General features: G+C 40.8%; 1 protein-coding gene across 4 annotated transcripts in view; it reads right to left on the bottom strand.

Moving 5' to 3' along the window:
• Positions 1–320: 320 nt before the first annotated feature.
• OCA2 (OCA2 melanosomal transmembrane protein) overlaps positions 321–11476 on the bottom strand; it is a 147358-nt gene continuing 136202 nt past the window's right edge. For all 4 annotated transcript variants that reach the window (XM_083437759.1, XM_083437757.1, XM_083437760.1 and 1 more), the window contains one exon: positions 321–4714. In XM_083437759.1, the coding sequence (XP_083293885.1) occupies positions 4630–4714 (85 nt within the window). In that variant the 3' untranslated portion in view covers positions 321–4629. The remainder of the gene's footprint in view (positions 4715–11476) is intronic.

Below are 11476 nucleotides of genomic sequence, written 5' to 3'. Positions count from 1 at the left end.
CACACACACACACACACTAATTGTTAATTCCACTCCCATGGCAAGTAGGAAAATTTGTTAACTGTTAAAAATGCTGGAATCCATCACATGCCAATCAGCCAGGCATATTAGTATGTGTCTTCCCACCATAATGAAGTTCTTTGGGTGTCTTATTTGACAGCTGCTTTGCCCCGATGAGTTCCAGGGGGAAATCTGAGTAACTGTCAAGTGAAGTGCATTTTCCCTGAGTTTAACTGAAGTAGGATGACACAAATTGAGTTTTAACATTGTGGAATATAATAAGGCAATACAGAAGCCATGCTTGGAATGATCATCATGCCTGCTTTCAAAAATTATGTTTATTGAATGACACACATTTGAATGAGAAATTAATTTTCCAGTTGACTTGTTTCTTTCTCATCTTTTGAGCAAAAAGAAAACAAAACCCCACAATCCCCAATATATTTGGTGTGGTGGTAAGACAGAAATAAAGTCACACACATTTTGGAATATGCACCATGTATATTGTTATGCCAGACTATTTCATCTATAGTGATGAGGGAGGACATTTCTAGGATAACTACAAGGGATGTCAAAGGGAAATAGCTTCCATTTTCGTGAAAAGTATGTTGGTAGACGACTTACATAGGTTACAATGAGAAACTAATGCATGTATTCAGCATTCCTCTTGAGCTTGTCAGACTAGCGTTTGCCAGACTATTAAGCACTCAGTAAAAAAAGAAAATATTCAGCATTTGTTTTATATAACTGTCTATGTTTCATCCAGAGATCAATGTGGGGTTGTTGTTTTTTTACAAAGAGAAATGAACTAATAGTGATCTTATGGCCAGTAAGTATCAATGGATTGGATTTGCCTTCCACAACCAAGAGAGTTCCTTTCACCTGCAAAAGGCTTCTACAGTAAAGGAACTCCACTGGCAGAACTGGGGAGTAGGCTAGTTCCATTTATTCCCCTGCCCCTTGCGGCCCTCTATTACCTCACTGAAATAAATCTGCTGAGGGACACTCCAGAACAATGGGAGGTGGTGCTGGGGGGCAGGAGTGGCATATGGAAATAAAAATCAGTGAAAATGCTTCTCATCTCTCTATCCACCAGCATCCCAAGCAGAACTCCATTCAAATGATGCCGCAAACCAGTACGTTTTGGTCCCTCTAATTACATGGAACAAGTAAAACCTCCCACATTTAAAAATAAAATATTTTGGAGCTTGTCAGTTCCAGCAAGCTATTTTTAATGGATGGGAAGAGGTGGTAACTTGCTATCTCAACCAATCAGAGAAATAAATGCAAGGAACAAATTCAAAAACTGAATGGAGACCCAGGCCAGCATGGTGTCTCACAGATATTTCAGACTACAACTTCCATCACCCCTGAGAACTGGCGGCTAGATGGTGGTTGTAAACCAAAACATCTGGTGAGCACCCCGCTGACTACCCCTCCCATAATCAAGGGGCTTAACCGACAGTAATCTACTTGATTTCTTTGAGCAGCCATTGTGTGTGTGTTTGTCACAGCATGATAGTAAAAGATACCAAAGCATAGACAATTCATAATTTCGCTGTTGAGGTAGTATCTCTTTTATAAAATGGTTTAATAACCAACAGATTGCAGTAGAATCCTTATTAAATGAAACTACATTTGCTAGTTCCTTACTCTTCATACACAGAGTTTTTCATCTCAGGGTACCACAGTAATAGGAAACACTGCGTACTTTGCATTTCTCCCTAGGTAAAGGTAAAAAAGGTAAATTACCTCTGGATGGTTAAGTCCTTTCAAAGGTGACTGTGAGGTTGCAGCCCTCATCTCGCTTTCAGGTCGAGGGAGCCGGCATTTGTCCACAGACAGCTTTCCAGGTCATGTGGCCAGCATGACTAAACTGCTTCTGGTGCAACAGAACACTGTGATGGAAATGCCATTTACCTTCCCACCACAGTGGTACCTGTTTATCTGCTTGCACTGGCATGCTTTCGAACTGCTATGTTGGCAGGAGCTGGGACAGAGTTCACGTCGTCATGCAAATTCGAAGTTCCAACCTTCCGATTGGCAAGCCCAAGAGGCTCAGTGGTTTGGACTACAGCGCCACCTGTGTCCCCTCGATTTCTCCCTATCATACAGCTGTTAAAAGGCTCTGGGCAGAGTCCAAAGGAGGACTAGGTGTATGTAGGACAAAACTACACATGCTGGATACTGTTTTATTGTAGTATTACAAAAAAGAACAGCAGCTTATCTCAGGATTGGCAGCTTACTCCTTCTTTGAATTGTGGCAGTTAGAAAAGGAGATGACAAGCTTTTCCAAATATTGGGAAGTATTTACAAGAAGATGTTCTTTTATTCCGGATGCACTCATTCTCTCTATAGCTGCCCTGGTTCTATATTTGCAATCACATTACCCATAAGATTGCACTCAGATAGGGGGAAATGATTCTGCCCTACTGCTGTTCTTCAACAGCACTGATTAGCAACACCAAAAGCAAGTATGTACATATCCTTGACTACTACCAAAAATACTGAAATCACTGTATCCCCCACATAGGTAAACAGTTCTGAAATTTACCTAACAGACTAATTTATCCTCATTTAATTTATATAAACCTGTCTAACTGTTGAATGATAATATTTCCCATGAAAATACTTAGTTGCAGATAACCATGAGCCAGATTAAAAGGGATTATTGTTTCCACTCCAAATCTTCCTTTGGATGTGTTTATTTTAAAACACAGACAATGATGTATCATTCATTATGCAGTTTGCCTATTTACTTATCTACTAAAGCAAACACTGGCGGAATATCAGGTGCTTTCATACAATTAGAGAATATATTGACAGGCAAATTGACAACCAAAAGAAAAACTACTGAACATAGCAAGTGAGGTTTTCATCTGTGAGTACATGCAGACCATAGCAAACATAATTTTAGGATAAAAATATAGTCCCTTGTGAATACTCATATCTCAAAAAGCATTTATTTGGATATTAATTAGGGCTGAGCTAAAAAGGGACACCACTTTCACAAGGATCATTATCGGAATTGAAAGAAGTCTCCCTCTTTCTGCAGTTTCTGGTGAATCATTGCTAAGGGGCTGCAAAAGTGTTCATTTTCAAAGACTCACAGAGTTGGACAGGACAGCAAAGGTCCAACCATCTGCTGATGCAGGACATATGTTCAAATCTCATTGTTAAAACCACTGCTTAAAAACTTACAATGGAGCCAAGTGTACCATTTTCTGAGGAAGTCTGTTCCAGTAGCCAAACAACTCATACTAACAGAGACTCTGGTTTTTGTTTTTGTTTTAAAAAAATGTTTAGTAACAATATCCTCTCTTCATTTGAACCTACTGGTTTGGGGTTCTACCTTCTTGGGCAATAATTGTCTTTATTTAATTGTCTTTATTTAATACTATTATTGGTTACAACAAATAGTCAAATCTGATTAACTACCTGGTGTTCTGATGTCATTGTGCCCATTGTGTGGACTCAAGTAAGAATGAAACTGGGGGGAACTCAAGTGGTTTATGTGTATGGAGAACAAGATCCATTCATGCAATGACACTTTCCCCCTTCTACTCCTCCTGTTCACCCCTTAAAACTGTTCTGGGGGGTTCCCCTAACTCTCCAGAACAGATTTAGAAGGCATAGGAGGAAGGAGGGGCTGGAATCTCATTGCATGAGCTGACATTGTTCTGCACATGAAACAACTCTGTTGAATCCTACCAGGAGTTGTTTCCTTAAAAAGTCCACTGAAGTGGGAGCAAAGCAAAGGACCTCTGAGGAGTATCAGGCAAGCTTCTCATCATCATCATCATCATCATCATCATCATCATCATAGGATTAAAGATCTGGGAGGACACATCCTCAGCAAAATCACTACTTTCGAGCTGAAAAATGAACCTAAAGAAATTTGGTTCCACCATAAGACCATTTGTGCATCTTAAATCACAATATTCTGCTCTATAAGCTGGTCAAAGAACATAAGCCCACAATGACGCACATTCCCCCCCCCCCCCCGCTATACAATTTTAGACTGCAGGGGAGGATTCACATTTGAATGCTTCTTCATATATAAAACTAATAAGTAAGGATCTAACTCTTCGCTTTTTCTGTTGACACACTAGCTTCTATTCTGTATTGCATTCACACAGTTCTTCCACCTTTAATCTAAAATGGTACAGCCCATCAAAATGTGCATTATGAGATGTTTTTGATTTTGTGTCTCAGCTGTTTAGCTGCCAGTTATTAAATACAGCTGTGGCCCAGAGCTTCCTGTGCATTAGATATGAGCACATATCTCTCTTGCATTCACAATGGTCCCTGTCCATATTTCAGCAGAGGTAGGCAATTCACACACACACACACACACACACAAAATAATGTGCACAGAAATTGGTTCTCTCAACTGAAATGAATGTGGGCATCATTTCCAAGTGGAGAAATTCCATATAGGCATCAAATGAATTCCCATGTTCATAACAGAAAGCTGGACAGGAGTAGCAGCATGAATGATTCCACTCCCCCCGCCCCCTAAATAAAAGCTTTTTGTTTTCATACAGCCTTGTAAAAAATGCAACAGAGGTTGGAAAAGAATGAAAAATGTCTTTTGGTCTTCAGTATATATAATCAATATATACATTCTTAGGTCCAACCCAATACAACGTGAGCAACAAGGAGATAGCACATTCCAATGATGCAGCTCATAATCATCATGGGAAAACCCAACCTGAAACAACAAGAAAAGATAATTGAAGAAACATCACTTTCTTGCTGAAATTCTAAATTAATTAATCAGCCACAAATACACATAGTAACTTTCAGACCCAAAGTATTATTAATCACATAATATCCATTGTTAACCAGAGTAAACTCGTTGAAATCAATGTAGTAGCTAAAATCCATTGGTTTCAACTGGTTTACTCTGGGTTTGACTCGATGAGGTATCCCCTATATTTTCCAAAAATGCTGAATAAGAAGGCAATGCACATTTCACATTAAATCTAAAGAGGAGGAGGATACATGACTTCTTCACAGAGTTTTACAGATGCAAGAGTCATTCATACATCTACAGTCCGTCAAATCTCTCTAAAAACTACAAGTGAGCAAAATGTAGCCATTGAAAACAATGTCCTGGGAATCAGACTCATTTAAAGTACCATTGATTTCAAGGGGCTTAGCCTTAGCAAACTTGTGCTGGATTGTGGCAGTAATTTGGAACGCAGTAACTCGGGGATTTCATTTAGATGTCACCAAGGCATGTACTAGGTTTACCAGTGTTCCTCAACAGAAGGATTCTAGAACTGCCAAACTGTCTCTTTGGTTTTGCCAGTTTATGCAGAAAAGGCAAAAAAAACCTATAAAAATGGAATTAGCCATCAGCATTATAGTACACAAACTATTATACATTCTTGAAATTTGTAGGACGCGGGTGGCGCTGTGGGTAAAAGCCTCAGTGCCTAGGGCTTGCCGATCGAAAGGTCGGCAGTTCGAATCCCCGCAGCGGGGTGCGCTCCCGCTGTTCGGTCCCAGCGCCTGCCAACCTAGCAGTTCGAAAGCACGTCAAAGTGCAAGTAGATAAATAGGGACCGCTTACTAGCGGGAAGGTAAACGGCGTTTCCGTGTGCAGCTCTGGCTCGCCAGAGCAGCGATGTCACGCTGGCCACGTGACCCGGAAGTGTCTTCGGACAGCGCTGGCCCCCGGCCTCTTTGAGTGAGATGGGCGCACAACCCTAGAGTCTGTCAAGACTGGCCCGTACGGGCAGGAGTACCTTTACCTTTACCTTACAATGTCAAGCAGACATAAAGCACTCATTTCCATTAAAAGAGCTGAGAAGAATTGTGGGGGAGACCTAGACTCAAGGAATAGTACATGAAATTTAATCACTTTAGTTTTCCAAGCTATCATCATCAGTTTCTGTTTCTTCTGCTGCACCACATTTATCCAAGACCTCTGAAAGATTTGCCTGGATTGAAATATGTTTCTCCACCCCAGCTGTGGGGAACCTCTGGTCCTCCAAAGGCTACTGAACTACAGCTCCTGTCATCCTTGGTCATTGACCATTCTTGCTGGAGCTGACGCAAAGTCATAGTTCAGCAACATCTGGAGCGCCAAAGTTTCCCCAGCTCTGATCTACCCTTCCACATGTCAGATTATTTCTTGAATTGGTGTCTTCCCAAACATAGACTAGTTTCTTTCACATGCTGCAGAAGATGGAGGAATCTGAAATGGGGGGAAAGCAAGGGGAGTTAAAGGGTGTGTTGCATACCGTCCAACATTTCTCCAGTGAAAATAGGGACGTCCCATTCCATAATGATAATGTTACTGTTTATACCCCACACATCTTTTTCGGTTGCCCCAGCCACTCTGGGCAGCTTCCAACATATATAAAAAACATAATAAAACATTAAACATTAAAAAAAAACCTCTGTACAGGGCTGCCTTCAGATGGCTCGGGGGTCAGATAACTCCATACCCTCCAATATTTCTCCAATGAAAATAGGGACATCCTAAGGAAAAGTGGGACATTCCAGGATCAAATCAGAAACCGGGACAGCTTCTCTAAATCAGGGATGTCCCTGGAAAATAGGGACACTTGGAGGGTCTGGTGTTGTACAAAGGCCTCGTCACCATGTTGCAAGAGAGATATGTTTTTAAAATTTGTACAGGGCTTATGAGGAGTGACTGGACCAAACAGATAAAGTCTGGAAAGATGATCACATTGAATCCTGCTGCCTTTTGTTTCATTGATTATATTCCACTCTGAGAGACCTTTATGTATTTTTAGACCATAAAGTGATCCTAGGATATTTGCCTTTCATGACAAAGAATAAAAATTTATAGCCTTCAGGCCTCTGAGGTTTGATTAATTTAGTTTTAAGAGGAAAGCTATATAAAAATGGCATGCATCATTTTAACTATAGAAAATGTATTTTAATTATGTGTGTGGGGGTATTGGCATCTAAGTAGTGTATAAGTCAAATTATAATAATGTGACACTAATTTGTTTCTCATAATTTGAATTAATTACATAAACTTCAAGTAATTTTAATGAGAATAAAGTTGCTCGTCACCTGATTTAATCATTAAGCAGCTTCATCTTTTTATGCCTTTTTATTGCTAAGTACAGTTTTTGCGCCTTTTTATTCAGTTGAAACATGTAGTGATTTTTAAGTAGAAAGTCCTTACATTTCCTTATCTCACAGGTCACTTCCTGGCTTCCAAATGGTAATCTGCTTTATCTTTTCACAAAATTATGACTAAAATAATGCAATTATTAAACACCATTTTCAAATGTGAGAGAGGTGGCTGTATTGAGCTAAAGATTAATTAAATGGTTACATCTGACTACTTTTCACACAAGAAAAATTACTGCCTTCTATCTCATAGCCTACATTTTTTTTAAAAAAAGCATGCTTTCTTCTTTTTAACCAAATGAGACGAGAGGAAAATCGAACAAAAAGGCAAACCATAGCCATTTAAAGACATTCAAATTAAAGCAGTGTACATGGAGGGGTAGGATATAAATGTATTGGCGGCTGTGGCACGAATTCTTTTTCTCATGATGCCTTGCCTTGATATACAAACAGTTGTATCATTTGAGAATGGGACAAATATATATATATATATATATATATATATATATATATATATATATTTGGATCTGCAAGCACATGCACCTAGATCAGGGATGCAGAAGCTGCGGACCTTCAGATGTTGTTGGAAGGTCCAATTCCCAAGGAACCCGTCAGCATGAACAATGGTCAGGGATGATGTGAGCTGTATCCCAACAACAAATGGCAGGGTGGAGGGTTCACCATCCCCACTGTCTGCTTGTTCTCCATCCTCCGACATCCACTTGCTATCCCCCGATGCTTTAACCATTGATACTGGTCTCTGAATTTATGCTGCCAGAGAGTTGGGACCTCAGAGCTGTATATGTGTCCTTCTACCAAACCCAAACGTACCTGGCAACCTGAGGATCTCCAGGGTAGTGTTTAGACACGTGTGCATCCTCAGCGGCTTCTGCTGAGCCTTACCACTGGTACATCTAATCCAGGGGCAACCAACATGGTACCCTCTTGATGTTGCTAGATTAACAGCTCCCATCATCCCTAACTGTTGGCCATGCTAGCTGAAGCTAATTGAAGATGTAGAGTAGACCAACAGTATCTAGATGACACCACTCCCACTATTCTTAATTCACATCAGCTTTCCAAGGAATCAGGCAGAGACCTTCTCTTGGGATGCACTACTTGGAAAATATCAAAGGGATTGAATCTAGGCTTTTACCCTGAGCCATGGGCCCTATGACATACAATATATGCCCGCAGCCCAATAGCAACAAACCAGTGCTGCTGTAGTTTGAGGATAAGACTTTATGCTACATATATCATTCCTTGAAGCCCAACCAATTTCCTGGACAGAGACTGAAACAGCACAGAATTCTTCAGATTACTTTTTAATGTGTGCCATAACTCACCTAAAAGTTGGGCAGGGGGGAAAGAGACATTGTATATCACTGTTTTGTTCATAGTTTATGTTCTCTCTCTCTCTCTCTCTCTCTCTCTCTCTCTCTCTCTCTTTCCCACACACACACACACACACACACACACAATGTCTGGTGCGAGAGATTCTTCAAGAAATTTTACTAGGTAGCTATCTGCAAAAAGCAGCTATATATATACATGTTGAATACTCCTAAAATGTACTAAAACTTAAATGATTCTGTATCTACTTGTTTCTAGCACTTCATACAGCGGACTGTACTTTACAGCTTATGGTCTGGATCCTAAGATAAATTAACTTAAGCAAATTCATAGAAGGAAAGTTTCCAGTTCTTCCTCTCCCTCTCTGCAAGTCAGCTATGGCTGCTGAAAAAAACTAGCTTGGGGTTTCAGGGCCCCTTGCAAAGAACATGAGATGGGCCTCAGAGGTTCTTGTGGAAGAGGAAGAAACAGGGAGCTTTCTTTTTTGTGCAGCATAAAATTAAGTTTACCCGCAACATAAACAAGCAAGCATTATACATATATGCACTGTAAATGACCAAGATAGCCTTTGTGCATGTGCTTTCAGATCCAAATTTCAAGCCATTGTGGTGCCATTGTCTTGACAACAACAACCGCAAACAGGAAAAGCAAACATAGGCTTGGGTCCTCAGACAGAGGTTTTCCATCCCATCCTCATCCTTGTTCTGCTGGAATTCTCCTCTCTGGAGAAGCAAGTCCTGGACAATGTGGATGAGGCTACCAAGCATAGAAGGAATGATCCCAAATGAGACTTGGAATATGTAGTGTTGGCCACCCACAGCTTTAAAGGGTGATTTGACAAATTAACGAAGGATGAGGCTATCAAGGGACTCCTAGTCATGATGGCTATCTTACCTCCAGAATCAGATGCACTATGTCTCTGATTACCAGTTGTTAGGGATCTGCTAATAGGGAGACTGCTTTGGTGCTTATGGCCTTCCCATGGGCATCTATGGGATGTGGGCATCTATGGGATGTGGGCATCTATGATCTGGGAGCAGGATGCTGGACTGAATTGGCTTCTGATCTGATTCAGAAGGGCTCTTTGTATGTTCTAATTTTCTCATATATCAAATTGTAGTACAATTCATAGACATATCTCATAAAACACCTCTTTCCAACAACATACAGACAGACCATTCCCCCCGCCCCTTACATTTCAGAGATGTCCAGAACATCCACTAAATTTTGGGCACCTGTTGAGCCAGACACAGCAGGTGGCTAAATTTGCTTTGTGATCCTTAATGCCACATCAAAATTGCTGTGGATTCCAGATAGCCTAGATTTGCATGAGAATTACTGCATGCTTACCTACCAGTAATCATACATGGCAGTCACCAAGGATCTGAAAACACTGAATAAAACCTATAATCCTATTTTGCTCTGATTGCTAAAATTACAAGAATTACTTCTGGATTTCTGTCTCTTGAGTCTGTGCCCAGATTTTTACATTTGGCTGCTGTTAGCAATAACCCACACATCAGGGGTGGAGGGTGGAGGTGGAAGAATAGATCTCAAGAAAGACAAATTAAAAGCTAGGTTTTGCTCTTCAAATTTGGAAAATCCTGCCAGGTTTATTTTGTTGAAATCTGCACTCATTTTTTCAAACAAAATATGTGCTAAACATTATACTGACCTTCTAGAGAAAGTACAGCTGCCAGATGCTTCCTATTAAGACAGTAAACTTTGGGCCCTCATAACATCATGCGCACATTTTCTTACCCAGAAAGCGCTATCTCTTCCACTATCCTTTCCCACAGATAGCTTTCTGATTCCTCATGAAGGCATTTCCCATTGCACGCTGTCAGGTATCTAGTCTTGAACTTTGGTTCCTATCAAATTGCCACCAGTTTCCTACCAGAAGTGGTAGGGAAGAACTTTTTTACCTGCTTCACCTAATTTGTAGATTAGCTTTCTCCAACCTGATGGTAGCATCATCATTATCATATAGAAGAGGTCATCAACATGGTGCCCAGGTGAACAACAATGCAACGAAGGATGCCCTCCAGCTCTTCCCTTAGAGCAGGGGTGCCCAAACATTTTTCAAAGAGGGACAGATTTGATGAAGTGAACATGCGTGAATCCTTTTGTGGGATTTTACCCCAGGAAATAAACTACTACAGGGGCAGGACCTTGGACATGCCTGCCTTAGAGCAAAGCAAGGCCTCTGAGACAAACATACCCTCACTGTCCCAAGATGGTGAGCCTGATTATTTTCTCTCTTAAGAAGTACATAGAGCTAAAGGAGGAAGTTGGAAGGAGGACTTACTCTTTCAGCTCTAGGCCTATGTGCTTTCAGAGGATCAGATTAATACTCCTGGATCTGACTTTTACTCAGATTGCTTGGAAAAGCTCTGTGTGTGTGTGTGTGTGTGTACATGCACGCACACGCGCATGCACATTCTCTTTTTGTGTCTTGCAAGGCGGACCGATCTAGGGAGAGGGAAGATAAGTGACCAGAGTAGGTAGTGCCCATGGTACTTACTCAAAAATCTAAATGTGTCCACAGGCCTAAAAACGTTGGTGACCTGAAGGAGTGTCTCCACCCCCATCGTTCAGCTGTGACACTGAGGTCCAGCTCCAAGGGCCTTCTGGAGGTTCCCTCACTGCGAGAAGTGAGATTACAGGGAACCAGCCAGAGGCCCTTCTTGGTAGTGGCGCCTGCCCTGGGGAACGCCCTCCCATCAGATGTCAAGGAAATAAACAACTATCTGACTTTTAGAAGACATCTGAAGGCAGCCCTGTTTAAGGAAGTTTTTAATGTTTGATGTTTTATCACATCATTATTATTATTATTATTATTATTAATTAATTATTATTATTCTCTAAAGTCCTAATTCACTTTTCATCCACCAGACAAGGGAGGAAAATGCAACTCTATAAAATACAGCCATACACTGAATGTGATCATACACTAAAATCAAAATTTAAAAAAACCACCCCTCTTCACTATGCCATTAAG

Source organism: Podarcis tiliguerta (genome assembly GCF_965153285.1).
Source record: "Podarcis tiliguerta genome assembly, chromosome: 4".
NCBI classification, from domain to species: domain Eukaryota; kingdom Metazoa; phylum Chordata; class Lepidosauria; order Squamata; family Lacertidae; genus Podarcis; species Podarcis tiliguerta.
This window is presented reverse-complemented; position numbering and strand designations above follow the sequence as displayed.